The 22983-nt window shown below is 44.5% G+C and overlaps 1 protein-coding gene across 3 annotated transcripts in view; it reads left to right on the top strand.

The window, feature by feature from the left end:
- Nucleotides 1-22983, top strand: part of ZNF827 (zinc finger protein 827) — a 260321-nt gene that overhangs the window by 64563 nt on the left and 172775 nt on the right. For all 3 annotated transcript variants that reach the window (XM_073642498.1, XM_073642499.1, XM_073642500.1), the window contains exon 3: nucleotides 11573-11745. In XM_073642498.1, the coding sequence (XP_073498599.1) occupies nucleotides 11573-11745 (173 nt within the window). The remainder of the gene's footprint in view (nucleotides 1-11572; nucleotides 11746-22983) is intronic.

Below are 22983 nucleotides of genomic sequence, written 5' to 3'. Positions count from 1 at the left end.
TGTTAAAACGTCAACTAGATAGTTTCCCCCCATCCAGGCTCCTGTGAGATAAGAAGCCCCAGGGCCTACTTAACACTTGAATGCTAGGAGCTTCAAAGACTTCGAGAGGAAACACAGCTAGCAGGGGGGGTGCTTCGTCCATCTGTAACTTTGACCATTTGTCCCATAGGACTAGTTTCTTTGTCTGTCACAAGCATGGAGGCATAAGATATAGAAACATGAATAGTACTCGCATGTTGCGTGGGATGGGCCAATAAAAAATATCACGGCGTCCCGGAGCCATTGCGCACACAAGCCTCCGCGGTAGACGTTTGTACGTGCTCTGGAAGCCAAGATATAGCGCTGAGCCATTCCTGAGGACCGTATGGTATCATAATTGATATCAAAAGGTCGGTTACGGCGGCCCGAATCCATGGGAACCCCTGGGGGTATCATGAGACCATCCCAGAAGAAGTTATTGGGTTCCTTAGAATTTGGGCTTCTGATCGAAGTTAGACCCGAGGGTGGAGACTGAGCCAGCTGACCTCACCAGCAGTGGGCGGGACGGGGCAGGTAAGATAGCAGGACAGACAAGAGATCCCTCAGTCTTGACCCAAGAGTGGGGTGCTGAACATCTGAGCACCAGCTGAGGCCACCAAGGGGAGGAGCAGTTTGACCATGCGGTGGTAGGCCTCAGCCTGTAACAAAGAACCGTGCCTGCGACCGCAGAATCCTCTCCCTGCGTCACAAGAAAATCAAGAAACCGGTAACTGATATGCTGTGGTGATTCTGTGTGTTGTATTCCATTGTTGTATAGTTTAGCCTGACCTTATACCTGTGTATATTTAGTTGTATATCGTGTATCTAGTGTATTATTATAATCAATTACCTCAAGTAATTGTGGGCCTGCCTTTTATTCTGCATAACGAACGCACGTCCGTGTGAGCTCGGCTCAAGCCAAAAACGCTACCCATGGTTGGTTCCTGACCCGATATAGGCCCATTCACGGACTGGGCGTATATCTAAAATAGGGACTGGTGGCAGCATACCAACTGGGGATTGGGGAAGGCTGGTAGTGACGGTCGGAGGTTCAGATATATATATATTCCTGGCGCGGCCAAGGAAGATATATATACCGCCCTCACTACAGAGGGCCCCGATACCCAGTAGGTTACAGGACAGTCTCTCTGGCGACCGCTTATCCTAGGTGCAGTTCCCTGACTGACCTGAGGCTAAGAGGGCACTAGCGGGTTGTGCTGTGTAGTGACGTTACGGTTTAGTGACGTTGAAGGGATAACACTCTACCGTGTTCCCTGCGCTGGTTGCAGCTTCCTGGCACTACTTTCTCTAGGTGCAGTACCTTGACTGACCTGAGAGGTAAGGGGGCGCCAGAGAGCTGCACCTACCGGCCGGCTTTCATCACAATCACTTATTCCAAATTTTGGATAGGGTATTGGAAAGCAAAAGATGCCAAGGCTCAGGCGTACCATCTATAGAACAGGCAGTGGACAAACTCCCAACCCACTGCAGGAAAGAAATGAAAGCTTGGAAATGGCCCAAGTTCATCTGACAAAAGCAGAATACATGGGGCTAAGAAGATTCTAGCTGTCATTTTGCATTGATAGATTCTTGTTATTGATAGTACATTTGCGAAAGCAAGAAAAGGTTCATTTAGGTATGTGATGTCCATTTTACCCTCCTACCCTGTTATTTTACTCATTTTATATAGTGCCATTAATTCCACAGCGCTTTACAGACATCACTGTCCCCATCGGTGGTCACAATCTGTATTCCCTATCACTATGTCTTTGGAATGTGGGAGGAAACCGGAGAACCCAGAGGAAACCCACACAAACACGGGGAGAACATACAAACTCCTTGCAGATGTTGTCCTTGGTGGAATTTTATCCCAAGACCCCAGCTGTTATTTGTTAATTTCAACATAGTAAGTTGAAGCGCCATAGTCTAAGGCTCTGTTCACGTCTGCGTTAGGGCTTCTACAAGCCTCAACGCTCTGCTAGAGCTGTACCAAAAGTGCCTGACGGACCGCATCAGCTTATAAGGGGTTTCATTGGGTTTCTCCAAGGTGTATGCAGTACTATTTTTCTTATTAAATGCAACATCATTTCCAATTGAGCCTTCCACAAAGATGTGAATAAAGCCTTATGTCCAGTAGTATCTGCTGCATCGAAGTTCATGCACTTTATCCAGTGTCAGGTTGGAAAACATTGTAGTTCTGTAGTGCGACAGTACCTTATTAACACACATGCTTATTTAGTATGCAGAACACAACACCTCTTGTAGAGGTAACCTTTCCAGTGCAGGCACCAAGCAAAATATCCCCTTTCCTTACATGTGCCCTTGTGCCTTTTATTTAGTTGCATAACGGACAGCTTGTCCATGTTCTTGTGAAGTGCTTGAAGAGATTAGATGTGTCTGTAACAAGGGTGCCTTGCTAAATATGAGCACTAGACACATGGTGAGATGAATGAACTCCAGACCAGTGTATTTGGGACTCTGATGAGAAGGTTACTCTTTCTTGATGCTTCACTGTCCTTTGCACCATAATAAGTAATTATAGTAAAAAAAAAAAACTTAATTAACTAGAATAGAATAAAGTTTTGCAAGTCTAGCAGTCTCCTCAGTAGTCCATGACTGCCAGACCAGAGCCCTGCAAAAGTCCTCCTTCCTGCCCTGCTTCCCAGGCGCCTTTCTGATTAGCAGGCCCCATGTGATGTCACTCCACAAAGATGACGTCACTATGTATGATATACTTATCCGAAGAGGCGCAGAGGATCTCTCCAAATTAGAGCTGGTTCACAGGGTCTGGTCCGACCAGGGTCCTGCAAATCTTTTTGCTCTACTCTACCTAGCACATTTTCCCAGTTAACTTGCATAATGCATATTAGGAGGCTCTGAAGAATTCTGCACATGCAAGAAGTGCTGCATATGTTTCCAGGTTTTAAAGGAAATTTATGGGCTTAATTATATTGAAGTGGAAATCGCTGAGCTGCATTACCACTCACACTCTACTTAAACATTTAAAATTTCTACTGAAAAAACTGAATGCAGAAAAGCTCACTAAGGGCTTTTTTGCAGCATTTTCTTGTGTTTTTCAAGGGTAAAAACACAGCACATGCTGCTCATTTGTTCCTTATGGATTTGAACCATTAAAGTATTTTTATTAAATCTGCACCATGTAAACTATCGTTTTTGCAGCGTTTCGCATCCATTCAAATGAATGGGGAATAAATTCAAGTTATAAAAGCATAAAAAATGCACTTAAAATGTATCCAAAAATGTGCATATTTTACACAACATTTTTCCTGCCAACCCTCTGATTTTTGGTGCAGGAAAATCTGGTGCAAATACTCAACATGTGCACATACCCTTAGTACATAGAATGTTAGAGTTGGAGGGGACCTCCTGAGTCATCTGGTCCAACCCCCTGCTCAAAGCAGGATTCACTAAACCATCTCAGACAGATGTCTGTCCAGCCTCTGTTTGAAGACTTCCATTGAAGGAGAATGCACCACCTCTCGTGGCAGCCTGTGCCACTCATTGATCACCCTTAGGCTATGTGCCCACGATGCAGAAATGAAGCAGAAAATTTCTGCAGCATTTCTGCATCTCGCTGGCAGAAAAAAACGCATGCAGATTGTGCATGCGTTTTTCCTGCAGAATACATGTGGATCCACATGCGGATTCACATGCGTTTCTGCATGCAGATTGACAAGCGCTTTCCAGGCGATAGCATCACTTGGAAAGTGCTTGACAACTAGGTCACACTGTATAAATCCATGCAAACAGCATGGATTTATACAGTGTGAACCGTATAAATTAAAACAAATAAAGCTATACTCACCCCCGAGGCCCCGGCGTGTGCTGCGGCGCTCGTTCCTGTCTGGTTCCTGGCTGCCGGCATCTCGCGAGACAGAGCGGTGAAGGGCCTGCGGTCACATGACTGTGACGTCACCGCAGGTCCTCAAGCGATGCCGGCATTCAGAGACAAGCCGCCGGACAGGTGAATATAAACTTTATTTGTTATTTTATTCTTTTTTTACAGGTACAATGGTACCCAGGTCTGGATGAGAGTCTCCTCTCCTCCAGAACTGGGTACCATCCGCACATAGAGACGCATAGAAGCCGCTTGTACAAATGTACAGTCGCGGTTTCTATGCGTCTCAATGCAAGTCAATGGCGGGAGTTCCGCTGCGCTTCCGCAAAATTAAATGACATGCTGCGGATTTTTGTACGCAGCATAAGCGCTGCGGAAAAATCCGCAGCATGTGCATAGAACATGCGGAATCCCCTTGGGGACCATGGGGTGCGGATTACCTAGCGTTTAACAAGTGTTCCGCTGCGGAAATTCCGCAGCATAAACGCTTGAAAAACGCTACGTGGGCACACAGCCTCACTGTCAAAAAGTTTTTTCTAATATCTAATCTATATCTTCTCCCTTTCAGTTTCATTCCATTGCTTCTCATGTTTCCATCTGCAAATGAGAATAAAGCTGATCCCTCTACTGTGTGACGTCCCTTCAGATATTTGTAGACAGCTATTAAGTCTCCTCTTAGCCTTCTTTTTTGCAAGCTAAACATTACCAGATCCTTTAACCGTGCATTGTAGGACATAGTTTGCAGTCCGCTCACCATCCTGGTAGCTCTTCTCGGAACTTGCTCCAGTTTTTTAATGTATTTTTTTAAATGTGGTGCCAGAACTGGACACAGTATTCCAGATAAGGTCTGACCAAGGAGGAGTAGAGGAGGATAATTACTTCATGTGATCTAGACTCTATGCTTCTCTTAATACATCTCAGAACTGTGTTTGCCTTTTTTGCTGCTGCATCACACTGTTGACTCATGTTCAGTCTGTGATCTATTAGTACACCCAAGTCTTTTTCCCATGTGCTGTTGCTTAGTTCTATTCCTCCCATTCAGTAGATGTAGTTTTTGTTTCTCTTGGCCAGATGTAGAATCTTGCATTTCTCAATGTTAAAAACCATTTTATTAGTTGCTGCCCATTGTTCACACTTATCTAGATCCTTCTGAATCCTTTCTCTGTCTTCTCTAGTGTTAGCTATCCCTCCTAGCGTTGCATCCTTTGCAAATTTGATTATGGTAGTTTACCTTCAGTTAACTTATCTAGATCATTTATAAAATTGTTGAACAGACAGAGGACAGAGCCTTGTGGTACCCCACTTGAAACACTCTTCCAGTTGGATGTGCAACCATTTATTACCACTCTTTGGTAATGAACCCACCTATGAACCCACCTAACCGTAGCATTTTCAATCCCATACTTGTTAATTTTTTCAATAAGGATAGTATGAGATACTTTATGAAATGCTATGCTGAAGTCAATATATACTATATCTACCGCATTTCCTTGATCCACCCAGTCAGTGATTCCATCATAGAAGGAAATTAGATTAGTCTGGCATCACTTGTTTGCTACAAACCCACGCTGGCTCTGGTTAATTACTGTATTCTTATTCAAGTACTTATATACATACTGTTTAATAATTTGTTTAAAGATCTTTCCTGATATAGAAGTAAGGCTCACTGGCCTGTAATTTCCTGGCTCCTTCGTCTTTCCTTTTTTGAAAATGGGGACAACATTTGCCCTTCTCCAATCTTCTGGGACTTCTGTTCTCTGGGATTTTTCAAAGATTCTAGCTAGTGCTTCTGCAATTTCCTCTGCTTCCTCTTTCAGTACCCTAGGATGTAATGTCATCTTGACCAGAAGATTTAAATTCATTTAAATTAGCTAAGTATTCCCTCACATCTCTCTGTTTATCGATAGTGTGGATTCTTTTATTCCTTCGATAGTACAGTGAAGATCAGTTGATGTTACATTTGCTTTCTTAGAGAACACAGATGCAAAATAGGAATTTAAAAGTTCGGTCTACTCAACATCATTTTTGACCATGTAATCATGCTGCTTTTTTTGCCACAATATTCAAAAATCATGAGAAAAAAAGGCGCTGTTCTGTTGTGATTTCAGAAAATCGCTGCAGAAAACCTCAGTGCGACCACCACATCATGTAAGCATATTTTTAGGCCCTGTTCCAACGTAGAATAAACTCATTGTTTTTTTCCACTGCTTTATTTTTCATGCTTTATGTTTTTATAGACTACTATGTGAGTCTGAAAAACAGATTTTTAAGCGTGCATTAAAAAAAACTTGTCAAATCCCCATCAAAAATGTATTAAAAACCCCCCACAATAAACAGAACACATTGCTATTGGATATCTTGTTGTGGACATCTGTGGAAAAAATGTGTTTTGGCACATGGGAACATGGCTTAACAAGCAGCATCTGACATTGTCTATAGTACATACCTGGCAAGGCCACTCAAGGAAGGAAACCCAGTATTTGGTGATGTGTTGCAGACTTTAGTCAGTCATTGACTGGAAAGTATTTGCCCCAAAATATTAATATTAATGATTATATGTATAACTGTTAGTTTGTCCAATTACTTTTAAGTCTATGAAAATGGAGGGACTATGTAAAAAAGCCTTTAATTCAGAAAAACCATTAAAGTGATTTTACCCTTTCAAGTTTTTGTACAAATTCATGCTTTATGTGATAAAAATAACAAAATCAGCTGGAACGTACCCTTACTGGGTCCAGCGCTGGCTCCAGTGATTGTGTGTGGGGTACAGCAGTCACATCCACAGCGGTGCAGCCAACAGGGCTGTGGAGTCGGAGTCATGGAGTCTGAGTCAGTTAGTTTTGGTTGGAGTCGGAGTCGGTAGAAATGTACCGACTCCGACTCAAGCTTTAAAAAAAATGTATTAATATTTCATAATTGAACTTTCATATGAATTTTATAAATGTTACTCAAATATATATGTTCTATCAAACTATGAACAACAGTGATAAGCAGTTCTGCTGGAGATAGAGACATTTCTTACTCCTTGTGTGTCACTGTTCTCCACTGCCCTTATCTAATCTTATACTTGGTTAACCTCATGCTGCCCCAACCCCCCTACTTACAATGTATGAAACTGAAAGTGAAAATGTGTTGCAAATTCTTAGTAGTAAAGCTCCTCCTCTAGACTAGATGTTTACTAGGTGTGCGTCTTCCAAGCATCTCACAGCTGCTACTCAGAAGAGGAAGACTGTAAGAAGTATTATCCTTTCAACAAACTTTGCATCAGTTAACAGTGAGTACATGAGGAATAACAGTATTACTGACCACTATATCAGTTGTACGACCTGGCAATAAATTTGTACAATTGTTTTTAGGAAAAACAATTGTCATTTGCCAATCACTGAGTGCAGCTCGTGCCGTTTCCATCAGCAGAGCCGCTGAGCTCAGTGATTGGCTGCACCGCTGTAGATGTGCTGTCACTGCTCTACACACAATCACCAGAACAGCTGCAGAGAAACAGTGCTGGATCCTAGGAGGTGGTGTATTCGATGATTTCATTATTTTTATTATGGCCAGCGTGAATTTGTACAAAAACGTAGACGAGAAAAACCCCTTTAATGCAATATTTTTGTGAAACCTCTTAAAACTGAAATTGACACTTCAATCATATATCGATGTCTTTGTTTCACATCCATTGTACCGGTGTAAATTGGCCGAAATCATGAAAATGTTGTCAAAGTCCAAGTACTCGTGGACCCAACTCTGTATACACTGTGAACGTGATATATTAATAATTGGGAACACATATTGTTTCTTACTTCTGTGGCAATATGGTGGTACTATGCGGGGCATAAATTCGGCAGGACTTTACCACAGAGTCATGTGTTATCCGCCACCGATGTGTTAGTGTGGTGTCTTGTAGCCAGCGTCTGTACATACATAAATGCCCTCGTGTATGAATTATTCAGCCGAATCTTCCGTGTATTGTGAGGTTACCTGAGGACACATTATCCTGTCAAAGAGAAGATGCAGTCTGAAATTTTTTTTCTGACGATGACAACCATTATTATACTTTGCCTGTAAAATGGATGTTTGTGCCGCCCGTCCCACATGTCGGCATGAAATACATAATTTCCTTCCAGTTTTTCCACATATAATCATTGGCTAATGTCAGCAATATTCTATTTACGAGGCTCTGGGCCCCATATGTTGACGGTATCCGTTCATCACTACATAAATTTAGTGACTTGAATGGCGTGTTTCTAGAATAAGGTATCTGTTGTGTATAGGTTGCACATTTTGATGATAAACTAATATTGGTGATGCCGTTGGTTTCTCCAACGTGCTTTCACTGGTTTTATTAGCTGTCATAAATTAGGTAGGAATATGTCAGTAAGATAAACTCTTTACCCCACCTCAAACTGCATATATGAGCATATAGGTCTTTGAAATGTACATCCTTTTACACCTTTATGTCTCCTAACTGTTGCTGCATTCCCAAGCAATATGCGTTTAAATTCACATGCAAATGAGGCTCTAAGTGTTCTGGGCGTGACGGAGCACTTGTCCAGCCTCTGCCTCCTCAGGTCGTTTTTCTGCCTAGCGTCAGCTTCTTTAGCTTGATTAATATCACACTGCATGTGTCGTCAGGCACTGGGCAATTAAATCAGATAGTGAGCGATCAATCAAGTTGAATAGGCTAGTGCTGGGTGGGGAAACAACCCTAGAAGGCAGAGGCCCAGGAAGTGCACGGTCAGACCCAGAGCACTTAACACCTTGTTTGCATATGAATTAGTCTGCTAATGAGGAATGCAGCATCAGATTGAAATATAAAACCATATTCTAAAAACTCCATGCTCATATATGCAATTTTGGGGGGTTGATCTTACTGATAGATTTCCTTTAAACAGGTTTAGAATACGTCATTAATATCAGATTGGTGGTGTTCTGACATTCAGAACCCTTCTCAGCTAAAGCTTGAAGTTGTGGCCATCAGAGGCTGACAATGTACAGAGCTGGAATACCACAGCTCCATAGTGGACATTTTCAGCTCCCGTTGAAGTGAATGTGATCTGAACTGCAGTACCCAAGAACAGCCACAACATAGTGTATGGAGCTGTGGTGTTAGGCAGAACCACCTGACCATCTGCATTCCAACTGCCCCCCAACACAAGGGGTCGGGGCGGGAGGACTGAAGAACCAGGAACTGCTGTGATGAGTCTACATTTGTATGGGGGGATAAGGAGACATACTGTAGCTGGTAGCTGTCAAACGCACCTTCATTCAGCCATCTAATTTGTATGGCTACCTCTGTCGCCTGCAGTCACAAAAGACCTGGTTGAAATTCAGCATTACCAATTCTTCTTATACCTGTCTTCTGTATATTCTTTTAGCAATTTTTGTGGGAACAGCTAATAATCTAGTGGAATTTTAATCAGTAATTACAGCTTAAATATTTTCTGTATTTGTATTCATTATTTTACACTGGTAGGGGCTTGTGAAGTATAATAGTGGATATGTGATAGAACACATCATCGACAGCGTTGGAAAAAACTTATTTTTTAGTAATTACTATTGTATGAATGCTTTCCCAATAGATGCTGCATGCCCACTATGCGTTTTTTAAGTGTTTCCGCAGCGGCAATTCCGCTGCAGAAACGCTTAAAAAACGCACGGTAGAAGGTCCGCCATGTTCCCCAATGATAATCCGCATGTGCTGTGCACATGCTGCGGAAATTTCCATTGCAGATTATCATTGCGGAAAAATCCACAGCATTACCAATTATTTTACGGAAGCGCTGCGTTTTCGCCGCCATTGACTTGCATTGGAACACATGGATTACACATCACTGCATCTGTACATGCGGAATCCATGCGTTTTAATGTGTGGATGGTACCCGGGTGTGGAGGACAGGAGACTCTCCTCCTGACCCGGGTACCATAGTACCTGTTAAAAAAAGGATAAAATAAAAAATAAATATTATATTTACCTTCTGATGGCCCCCGGTGTCCTTGTCTCGGCTTGCCGGCAGGTCGCGGTAGACCAAAGGGACCTGCGGTCACGTCATTTAGTCATGTGACGGGTCACGCGATCGCTGACGTCGGCAGGTCCTTTAGTCTACTGTGAGCTGCCGGCAAGACAAGACAAGGACACCGGGGGACATCAAAAGGTAAGTATAGATTTATTTTTTATTTTTTACCATTCTTTCGGTCACACTATATAAATCCATGCTGTTTGCATGGATTTATATAGTGTGACCAAGTTGTCAAGCACTTTCCAAGTGATGCTAAAATCGATTGGAAAGCGCTTGTCAACCCTGCATGTGAAGAACGCTTCACTTCCGCTTGTCCCTGGCAGGAAAAACGCATGTACAATCCACATGTACAATCCACATGTACAATCAGCATGTACAATCAGCATGTACAATCCGCATGTACAATCCACATGTACAATCCACATGTACAATCCGCATGTACAATCCACATGTACAATCCACATGTACAATCCGCATTCGTTTTTTCTGCCAGGGAGATGCAGAAACGCTCAGGAAAAATCCTGATCATTTCTGCACATAGCCTGATAATAATAATTTTATTTCTATAGCGCCAACATATTCCACAGCTCTTTACAATTAAGCGGGGACATGTACAGACAATAAAAACAATATAATGTATCACATTTCACCAGTTACAGGAGGCGTGAGGGCCCTGCTCACAAATTTATAATCTATAAGGAAATAGGGGGGACAGAATAGGTAGAGCATGCTTGTTATGTACAGTCCAGCCATCATTATAATAAAAAGGACATTTCAAATAAAGCTGCATGATCCGGTCATCAGTCAATATCTGTATAGCGCTATAGGGTGCATGGAGGATGTGGAGACAGATGAAAAGGAGGAACCAGATTCTGGGGAACATTTAGAAGGAGGGACCATTTTTAGTTCTTTGTAGCCACCCTGTAAGTTAATGCACAGTCCATTATAAAGCCTTGAATAGATTTTAGATATTTACCAAACTAGAGACGCCTATCTGTAGACATTTCACAGGTTTTGTTGGTGTAGAGTCCGCTCTTATTTGCTGGGCGAGATGCTCTTGTCATAGTGCTTAGCAGATACTGATTTTACTTGCAGAGATCCAGTTGGTATTGCAAGTCTTACTGGTAACGCTATATTGGGGAAGGTGAGAACTGTCTCTCTGTGTCACCTATAGGTTGGTGTCTAACCCTTTAAAGAGTCTTGAAAATATGACTAGGGATATTTCTACAAGAAAAAACAGTAATTTCCAAAAGCTGTATCGAATGCATCTCATCCAACTAGCCAGAACCCTACCCTGTACTGAGCAAAATCTCCATTGTATATCAATTGTCCCTTGTCTGGAATGGCTGCTCCTAGCCATGATCTAAGGCTCCTTTAGTAGAGTTGCACATTGTTTTACACGGTGACTTTATATTGGGGTCTCTAGCTTACTTCCTTCTGTAAGTCTTCCTACACCAATTCCTCAGCCATAAAGGGACTGCAGTATATAGGAGAGCAATTGTTAGGCCAGAAGTCCTGGACGTGTATATGTATTTATTGCATAAAACTGACATTTTTAGACACATTGGTTTGTTTCTGAAAACATGAATTTATAACACGACTCTGATTTTATTCTTACATGCCAACATATCTCCTAAAATGAACTTTTTTGATTTTTCTTTCTAATTTAATGTGAAAGTTCCAGAAGAAGAAGTCGGCAAGCCTTTCCAATGCCCCATCTGTGGACTAGTAATAAAGCGGAAAAGTTATTGGAAAAGACACATGGTGATTCACACGGGTTTAAAAAGCCATCAGTGTCCACTATGTCCATTTCGTTGTGCCCGCAAGGACAATCTGAAATCACACATGAAGGTAAGGTTATGTTTGATAACTAAAGCGGCTTTGTGCGAGAAATACAAAATGACTTTGATAGGAGATTGCAAGTGTACCAAGATTGCCTTCTACTGTAAAAGGTTTTTTTTTTCTTTGGTATGTGTATCCTACCTTGTTATTGCAAGTAGATACTTCACATTGTTAAAATGGTTTGTTGCCAGCTTGACTACACTGACATCAGGCTGCTTATTAACCAGTTTTCTTCAAGCTTCCTTTAACTTTCAGTAGGCTCTCAGTTCTATGTAGTAATTAAGGCATACTGAGAAATGTAGTTTATAGGAAAGATGGCAACTATGAGCTATATGCATGTGTGTAAATATAATATACAGTACAGGCCAAAAGTTTGGACACACCTTCTCATTTAAAGATTTTTCTGTATTTTTATGACTATCAGAATTGTACATTCACACTGAAGGCATCAAAACTATGAATTAACACATGTGGAATTATATACTTAACAAAAAAGTGTGAAACAACTGAAAATATGTCTTATATTCTAGGTTCTTCAAAGTAGCCACCTTTTGCTTTGATGACTGCTTTGCACACTCTTGGAAGAGTAGTCACCGGAAATGGTCTTCCAACAATCTTGAAGGAGTTCCCAGAGAAGCATAGCACTTGTTGGCCCTTTTGCCTTCACTCTGCGGTCCAGCTTACCCCAAACCATCTCGATTGGGTTCAGGTCTCATGACTGTGGAGCCCAGGTCATCTGGCGTAGAACCCCATCACTCTACTTCTTGGTCAAATAGCCCTTACACTGCCTGGAGGTGTGTTTGGGGTCATTGTCCTGTTGAAAAATAAATGATGGTCCAACTAAATGCAAACCGGATGGAATAGCATGCCGCTGCAAGATGCTGTGGTAGTCATGCTGGTTCAGTATGCCTTCAATTTTGAATAAATCCCCAACAGTGTCACCAGCAAAGCACCCCCACACCATCACAACTCCTCCTCCATGCTTCACGGTGGGAACCAGGCATGTAGAGTCCATCCGTTCACCTATTCTGCGTCGCACAAAGACACGGTGGTTGGAACCAAAGATCTCAAATTTGGACTCATCAGACTAAAGCACAGATTTCCACTGGTCTAATGTCCATTCCTTGTGTTCTTTAGCCCAAACAAATCTCTTCTGCTTGTTGCCTGTCCTTAGCACTGGTTTCCTAGCAGCTATTTTACCATGAAGGCCTGCTGCACAAAGTCTCCTCTTAACAGTTGTTGAAGAGATGTGTCTGCTGCTAGAACTCTGTGTGGCATTGACCTGGTCTGCACAACACAACTGATGGTCCCAACCCCATTTATAAGGCAAGAAATCCCACTTATTAAAGCTGACAGGGCACACCTGGGAAGTAAAAACTATTTCCGGTGACTACCTCTTGAAGCTCATCAAGAGAATGCCAAGAGTGTGCAAAGCAGTCATCAAAGCAAAAGGTGGCTACTTTGAAGAACCTAGAATATAAGACATATTTTCAGTTGTTTCACACTTTTTTGTTAAGTATATAATTCCACATGTGTTGATTCATAGTTTTGATGCCTTAAATGTGAATGTACAATTTTCAAAGTCATGAAAATGCAGAAAAATCTTTAAATGAGAAGGTGTGTCCAAAGTTTTGGTCTGTACTATATATTTATGTATTATGGCAAGACTACTCGCTCGGCTCTCCCGGAGGCAGACTCAGGACACACGTTCTCAGGTTACCTTTCTGCTGGTTTATTATCTGGCATAAACTCATGCAGGGTTCCGCAGGAAAAATAAACAAGACCCCCTGGGTTAAACGGGAAAACAAAACAAAGTATAGCTCAGTCCATAGGTGAGCGGGTTCCGCCCTCTCTCGGTAGCATAAACTGCACAGGTAACGTCCAGGTAACATGCTCTGCAGCTTCCACAATACTGTCTGGAGACTTCCCTCTCCAGACCACACTCAGCAGGAAAAAAAAAAGGACTGAGCTTGTTACACATTGCTCAGCCACACCCTGAGGGGAGGTAGGGGGAATGGCGTCCCACCCTCTTTGCCATTCCCATAAAACCGCACACCCTTTAACAGAGTAAACCAACCAGCATATAACACGCTGGCAGAAAAATAAAGTAGGTCTTAGTTCACACAGGAGAGCATCCTGAGTGACACATACCTCCCCTCACATATAAACCAGTGACACTGTCACATATTCCCCCCCTCTGCCCAAAGCCGGGGGTTTGGGCACCTTCTGACACCAGGCAGGGAATCCTAGAGAGGGCATCTGCATTCCCATGTAACTTCCCGGGCCTATGCTCCATGTGAAAGTTAAAATCTTGAAGCTCTAGGAACCATCTAGTTACCCTGGCATTTTTACCCCTCTAATTTAAACTTCCGGCCTAGTAGGTAATATTTCAGTGTATCCACGGCCCATTTTATGGCTAAACACTCTTTCTCTACTATGGCGTAGTTCTTCTCGCAGGAGGACAGCTTTCGGCTTAGATAGAGAATGGGATGTTCTTCCCCATTTATCTCTTGGGAGAGTACGGCTCCTAGACCAACCTCTGAAGCGTCTGTCTGGACCACAAATTCTTTCTTGAAGCCTGGCGCAACCAGTACCGGCTGCTTGCACAGTGTTAGCTTCAACTGTTGAAACGCGGTCTCCGTTTCTTCCGTCCATTTCACCATGGTTGTTTTGGTGCCTTTTAGAAGATCCGTTACTGGCGCGGCAATCATGGCGAAATTCGGGATAAACCGCCAATAGTATCCCACCATTCCCAGGAATGCTCTCACCTGCTTCTTCGAGAGCGGTTGCGGCCAGGTTTGAATTGCCTCCACTTTCTTGATTTGCGGCTTTATTTCGCCTCTCCCAACAACATAGCCCAAGTACTTGGTCTCCTCTTTTCCGAGGGCACACTTTCTCGGATTTATGGTAAATCCTGCCTTCCTTAGCGCCTCCAGAACGGCCTGTAGTTTAGGTAGGTGACTAGCCCAGTCTGGGCTTAAGACCACAATGTCGTCGATGTAGGCTGCGGCATACTTCTTATGTGGGGCTAGGATCCGATCCATAGCCCTCTGGAACGTGGCTGGGGCCCCCTGTAGTCCGAACGGCATCCGCGTGTATTGAAAACACCCATCAGGTGTTGAGAAAGCCGTCTTCTCCTTAGCCATCTGGGACATGGGGATCTGCCAGTAGCCCTTCGTCAGGTCAAGAGTGGTGATGTACCTCCCTGGTCCAAGCCTCTCGATGAGTTCGTCGACACGGGGCATCGGGTATGTGTCACACTTGGATACCTCATTCAGCCGGCGGTAGTCATTACAAAACCATCCACTCTCCATTGGGTTTCAGCACGAGGACGATTGGGCTCGACCACCCACTCTTTGACTCCTCCATTACCCCGAGGTCTAACATCCTTTTCACTTCAGCTGAGATCACCTCCCGGCGTGCTTCCGGAATCCGATACGGCTTCAGATTCTCTCGTACGTGCGGCTCTGTCAGCACGTCATGCTCTACCACTTGAGTATGCCCGGCAACTCTGAGAACAGCTCCCGATTCCGCTGTAGTAATTCTCGACACTGTTGCTTCTGGGCCGGTGATAGAGTCTCTGCAATAGTGACCTCCTCCACCTTGCCTTCTGGTGCGGCTCCCAGGCAAGGAGTTTCCACAGGTTCACGGTCCCGCCACGGCTTGAGCAAATTTCAATGATATATTTGATGCGGCTTTCTTCGGCCAGGCTGGTGGACGTTATAATTAACCTCGCTGACTTTCTCCACCACCTCGTATGGACCTTGCCATTTGGCGAGGAACTTGCTCTCGACGGTAGGGATCAGCACCAAAACACGGTCTCCGGGCTGGAACTGTCTTAGTCTCGCTGACGGGTTATAGACCCTCGCCTGGGCTTCCTGCGCCTGGAGGAGATGTTCCTTCACGATGGGCATCACCTTTGACATTCTCTCCTGTAACTGGGCAACATGTTCGATGATACTCCGGTGTGGCGTGATTTCAGCCTCCCAAGTTTCCTTGGCGATGTCTAGGAGACCTCTTGGATGCCGCCCATATAAGAGCTCAAATGGAGAGAAGCCAGTGGAGGCTTGAAGAACTTCTCTGACCGAGAAAAGCAGAAATGGGAGCAGGTAGTCCCAGTCTCGCCCATCCTTTTCAACGACCTTCTTGAGCATCGCCTTTAAGGTCTTGTTGAAGTGTTCCACTAGGCCGTCCGTCTATGGATGATAAACCGAGGTCCGAAGCTGAGTTATCTGAAGGACTCTGCAAAGCTCCTTCATCACCTAGCTCATGAAGGTGGTTCCTTGGTCTGTCAGAATCTCTTTTGGCAGACCTGTCCGAGCTAAAATATGGACCAGCTCTCGGGCTATACTTTTACTGGACGAGTTCCTTTTCAGGGTACCGGGTCGCATAGTCCATGACGACCAGGATATATTGGTGGCCCTGAGCTGATTTAACTAAGGGGTCCACGAGGTCCATGGCAATCCTCTCAAAGGGAACCTCTATCACAGGTAGTGGGACTAAGGGGCTACGGAAGTGGGAGGAGGGAGCGGTTATTTGGCAGGTGGGGCAGGACCTACAATAGTTTTGAACTTCTCAATAACACCCTGGCCAATAAAACCTTCTCAGTATCCTCTCCTGAGTTTTCTCGACCCCTAGGTGTCCCCTCAGAACATGTGAATGGGCCATATCTAGCACCCGTCGTCTGTATGGCCCCGGCACTAACAGCTGTTCCACTATCTCACCGCCCCTCAGTTTGGCCACCCGATATAGCAACTCCCCCTGCACTGCAAAGTGGGGGAATCTGGTGTCGGCCCCCGGCTCTTGGGCAACCCCATTACATACAGTAACCTGGTCGAACGCCCCTTTTAAGGTCAGGTCTCGAACTTGAGCAGTCCCAAAGTTCTCTCTGGACATATCTAACGCAGGGAGGTCGGCCTCCTCTGTCACCGTCTCACCCTCATCACCCACAAGGAAGCACAGTGGGAACTCCTCCATCTGAGACTTCGTCGGGGGTTCTTCTTCAAGCACCTGGCTTTTCCCCATGCTACTTAGTCCAGTTCCCTTCCCCCACAAGTCCCAGAATAAGGAAAAATCACGGCCCAATATGACAGGATGTATCAGGTTCTTCACTACCCCGACTTCATGGGACTGGGCACCACAGTCTGTCCCCACTGTCACTGTGGCCACGGAATAGTCCTTGGCGTCACCATGGATGCACCGAACGCCCAGGGTTTTGGAAGGGATCAACTGGTGGGGAAGGGTTGCTCTGATCAAGGTCACTAGACTCCCAGAGTCCAACAGCCCAAGCACTTTTACTCCATTAATGGACACTGCACACGCCTGTGGCCCCTCACCGGGTCGACAGTCCACGCTACAGGCTGGATAGGCATAATATGAGACCCGTCTGCCTAGACTGCAGTCCATGGGCTCAGGGGATATTTGACACCTGGCGGCTACATGTCCAGGGTTGTGACACCGCCAACAAACTATATCTTTATCAACCGTTCTAACGGCACATTCAGTGGGAGTGGGACGTCCCCCAGTGGTGGCTCTAGACCCCTTCCGTGCTGAACTCTCCCCCTTTTGGGTATCCCAGTAGGGAGAAGTGACTGCATCCAGTTTCCCAAGAGATCTCTCAACTACCTGGCACCTCTCTACCAGGCCGATGAAGTCACCTGCGTTCTGGGGATCACCCTGGGCAACCCAGGTCTGTACTTGCTTGGGAAGGGAATGCATGAATCTGTCAATCACCACCCGCTCAACCATCTGGGCCGGAGTGGAGGACTCCGGTCGTAGCCACTTCTGAACAAGATGCAGGAGGTCAAACATCTGCGAGTGAGGGGGTTTGTCGCTAGCATACGCCCAGTGATGAACTCGTTGGGCTCTCACCGCCATATTTACTCCCAGACGTGCTAAGATCTCTGTCTTTAGTTTGGGATACTCCTTAGCATCTTGCAGTGCAAGTCAAAATACGCCTTCTGGGGTTCACCCGATAAATATGGCGCCAGAACCTCTGCCCACTGTGCTGGTGGAAGTCTCTCCCGATCAGCCACCCTCTCAAAAACAGTCAGAAATGCTTCTACATCATCCCCTGGGGTCATCTTCTGCATGGCCCGCCTTATCACCTTCCTGACGTGAGAATCATCAGTCGGCCCTGGGGTTGGGGCGGCCGCCCTGCTCTGGATGGCGTCTGCCAAAAGCTGTATCTGCTGTTGCGCCTCCTGCTGGTGCTGCTGCTGCGACTTTTGCTGCAACTGGATTTGCTGAAGCAACAGTTTGGTCGTCTCCTGGTGCTGCTGCTGCATGCTCTGCTGGGCCTGCTGCATCCTCTGCTGGCTCTGTAGGTGTTGCTGCTGCATGCTCTGCTGGGCCTGGACCAGGTGCTTAATGAGCTCCTCCATGCTGCTGGACTTCTCTGGCTGGCTGGCAGCCTTGACCCAGGACATCCACCGGTCTTTGTGGCAGGTACACGTATTCCTGGAATTCTGCACGCACTCTCACACCAACTGTGGCAAGACGACTCGCTCGGCTCTCCCGGAGGCAGACTCAGGACACACGTTCTCAGGTTACCTTTCTGCTGGTTTATTATCTGGCATAAACTCATGCAGGGTTCCACAGGAAAAATAAACAAGACCCCCTGGGTTAAACGGGAAAACAAAACAAAGTATAGCTCAGTCCATAGGTGAGCAGGTTCCGCCCGCTCTCTGTAGCATAAACTGCACAGGTAACGTCCAGGTAACAAGCTCTGCAGCTTCCACAATATTGTCTGGAGACTTCCCTCTCCAGACCACACTCCACAGGAAAAAAAAAAGGACTGAGGTTTTACACATTGCTCAGCCACACCCTGAGGGGAGGTAGGGGGAATTGCGTCCCACCCTCTTTGCCATTCCCATAAAACCGCACACCCTTTAACAGCGTAAACCAACCAGCATATAACACGCTGGCAGAAAAATAAAGTAGGTCTTAGTTCACACAGGAGAGCATCCTGAGTGACACATACCTCCCCTCACATATAAAACCAGTGACACTGTCACAGTATGTATATATGCATGTGTGTATGTATACTATATAGATGTTTAATTGTCTTGCAACATAACACAGTATGAAGCAGACTATGTCAAGTTCAATTACTACAAGCTCCGCTAAATACCAGAATCCAGATATCTGGAACATATTGGTGCTTATTTTGTTGTAATCAGTTCTAGATGGGCAGAGTGGAGGAGATATGGGGTGTGGAATAATTCGGAGCCAGAGCCATCAAAAACTGACATCTGAGGACAGCTTTATGTTTTCAAGTACAGTTTAGAAACCGAAATCAGTGAGCTCGTTGTTGTCTCCAAAATGGTTTAATTAGCTGTCATAGATAAGGCATTCGATATTGTATGGTGTTCTTACTATGCATTTGTATAAAATAATTTTGGGTACATATTTAAAGAAGTTGTCTGGAAGTCATAAATCAAACAACTATAGCAACCCACATAGGACCAGCCACCAAGGCATGTCAAGTCAACTATCTCTCAATTCCCTTTAAATCACTTATTACAAAATACAGTCTACACAAGGAGCTGGTTCTTCAATGCTATAGATCATTTTTCTTATTAAATATTTCATGTAAATGCATACAGTTGATAAAAGACCTCCACCTCTTTAATAGCAGAGTGTTTGAGTATCAAATTTTTAATTTTTGTTGCTGAATTTTTAAAGTGGCATCAAATCCTTTTGCTGAGATGCTGTATGATGGAGTGAGTGTTTGGACACCTATGTGACGGGTCCGGGATGCTCCCCTACCTATAGCATTCACTGGTCTTCTTTTGTCATTGCTAAATAGTCAAAACCACGTGACCACATCACCTAATGCATAAGAAACAGAAAGGACACAAATATGAGGTACATCTATAGAATTGAAGATCTGGCTCCTTAGAATATGTTATCAATATCCTATAAGTGTGAGTCTGATACCTGGCACTACCACCGCTCAGCTAATACCTGGAGCTGTGGCTGAACTTCAGTGTATGGAGCTAGAACACCACAGCTCTGTAGTGGTTGTTCTAGGGTACTGCAGCTCTGCTCCTGTTGAAGAGAATGTGATCTGTACTCTAGGGCGTACATAGAAGTCATGGGGCCCATTGTAGAAGTTCTAATTGGGCCCCCACTCCCCCAAAAACAGCAAAAAACATAATGTAACTAACAAAAGTTCCCCCCAAACACAGTATGATACACACATAGCACCCTCCCCTCCAGATACACAGTAGGATGACCCTACTGTACCCACCCAACAAATTATGATCCCAACACAGTATGATGCACCAACGGTGACCCCAACACAGCCCTCCACACAATATGATGACCCCCAAACAGTATGATGGACCCCAAGCAAACCTCCACACTGTATAATGGTCCCCATTAGCCATGCAAACAGAATAATGGCCCCCACATAGCCCTCCAAACAGTATAATGGCCCCCACGTAGGGCTTCAAACAGTATAATAACCCCCTCATACCACTCCAAACAGTATAATGGTCCCCAATATAGCCCTTCAAACATTATAATGCCCCCTACATAGCCCTCCAAACAGTATAATGACCATAACATAGCCTTCCATATAGTATAATGTGCCTCACATAACCTTCCATATAGTATAACGGGCCCAACATAGCCTTCCATTTAATATAATGGGCCCCACATAGCCTTCCATATTATGTAATGGGCGCCCACATAGCCTTCTTTATAGTATGATGGCCCACATAGCCTTCCATATAATGTAATGCTCACACATTGCCTTCCATATAGTGTGATGCTCCCACATTGCCTTCCATATAATGTAATGGCCCCACATTGCTTTCCATGTAATGCAATGGGCCCCCACATTGCCTTCCATAATATATATTGGGCCCCACATTGCCTTCCATGTAATGTAATGGGCCCCGACATTGCCTTCCATGTAATGTAATGGGCCCCCACATTACCTTCCGTGTAATGTAAGGGGCCCCCACATTGCCTTCCATGTAATGTGATGGACCCTCACATTACCTTCCATATAATGTAATTGACCCTCACATTACCTTCCATATAATGTATTGGACCCTCACATTACCTTCCATATAATGTAATGGACCCCACATTGCCTTCCATGTAATGTAATGGACCCTCACATTACCTTCCATATAATGTAATTGACCCTCACATTATTTTCCATATAATGTAATGGACCCTCACATTACCTTCCATATAATGTAATGGCCCCACATTGCTTTTTCTATGTAATTAAATGGGCCCCCACATTGCCTTCCATAATATATATTGGGCCCCACATTGCTTTCCATGTAATGTAATGGGCCCCCACATTGCCTTCCATGTAATATAATGGGCCCCCACATTGCCTTCCATGTAATGTAATGGGCCCCCACATTGCCTTCCATGTAATGTAATGGGCCCCCACATTGCCTTCCATGTAATGTAATGGGCCCCCACATTGCCTTCCATGTAATGTAATGGGCCCCCACATTGCCTTCCATGTAATGTAATGGGCCCCCACATTGCCTTCCTTGTAATGTAATGGGCCCCCACATTGCCTTCCATGTAATGTAATGGACCCTCACATTACCTTCCATATAATGTAATGGACCCTCACATTACCTTCCTTGTAATGTAATGGGCCCCCACATTGCCTTCCATGTAATGTAATGGACCCTCACATTACCTTCCATATAATGTAATGGACCCTCACATTACCTTCCATATAATGTAATGGACCCCACATTGCCTCCCATATAATATATTGGACCCCACATTGCCTTCCATATAATATAATGGACCCCACATAGCCTTCAATATAATATAATAGGCCCCAAAATACCTTTCCGTATAATATAATAGGCCCCACATTGCTTTACATACAGTATAATGGGCCCCACATTGCTTTTTCTATGTAATTAAATGGGCCCCCACATTGCCTTCCATAATATATATTGGGCCCCACATAGCCTTCAATATAATATAATAGGCCCCAAAATACCTTTCCGTATAATATAATAGGCCCCACATTGCTTTACATACAGTATAATGGGCCCCACATTGCTTTTTCTATGTAATTAAATGGGCCCCCACATTGCCTTCCATAATATATATTGGGCCCCACATTGCTTTCCATGTAATGTAATGGGCCCCCACATTGCCTTCCATGTAATATAATGGGCCCCCACATTGCCTTCCATGTAATGTAATGGGCCCCCACATTGCCTTCCATGTAATGTAATGGGCCCCCACATTGCCTTCCATGTAATGTAATGGGCCCCCACATTGCCTTCCATGTAATGTAATGGGCCCCCACATTGCCTTCCATGTAATGTAATGGGCCCCCACATTGCCTTCCTTGTAATGTAATGGGCCCCCACATTGCCTTCCATGTAATGTAATGGACCCTCACATTACCTTCCATATAATGTAATGGACCCTCACATTACCTTCCTTGTAATGTAATGGGCCCCCACATTGCCTTCCATGTAATGTAATGGACCCTCACATTACCTTCCATATAATGTAATGGACCCTCACATTACCTTCCATATAATGTAATGGACCCCACATTGCCTCCCATATAATATATTGGACCCCACATTGCCTTCCATATAATATAATGGACCCCACATAGCCTTCAATATAATATAATAGGCCCCAAAATACCTTTCCGTATAATATAATAGGCCCCACATTGCTTTACATACAGTATAATGGGCCCCACATTGCTTTCTATATAATGTAATGGGCCCCACAAGTACTAATTGATTAAAAAAATAGCTAAAATAAAATACTCACCTCGCCCCATTTTCCCGCTGCTCCAGTCTCTTCAGCATGTCTTCTGCAGCTCTGCACTGCTCGGCACAGTGGGCGTGTTGTAGTGACGTCATCGCACCCACTGAGCAGAAATGTCAGACACAGAGGGAGAATAACAGAGGAGGGAATGTCAGCTCACGCTCCCTCCTCCATCATTGCTTTCAACTGTATCTGCACTGGGCCATCCCCGAATCACAGGCCCCATAGTGGCTGCATGGTCTGCTGCCATTGGCACTACGCCACTGTCTGTACTACTGCACTCGAGAACAGCAACTACCCACAGTATGGCACCATGGTGATCTATCTCCATACACTGTGATGTTTCGGCGACCATGGCTTATGAACGGTGGGGATGCTGGATATCTGACTCTTGTCGATATGATATTGATGACCGTGTCATTTTGTTATGACCGCATACATAATTACAATGAC

The sequence above is a fragment of the Phyllobates terribilis genome, unplaced genomic scaffold, assembly GCF_046119375.1.
Source record: "Phyllobates terribilis strain yellow unplaced genomic scaffold, ASM4611937v1 Scaffold_1__5_contigs__length_1240528914, whole genome shotgun sequence".
Lineage (NCBI taxonomy): Eukaryota > Metazoa > Chordata > Amphibia > Anura > Dendrobatidae > Phyllobates > Phyllobates terribilis.
The sequence above is the reverse complement of the archived record's forward strand: the minus strand, read 5'-3'. Positions and strand labels throughout refer to the sequence as shown.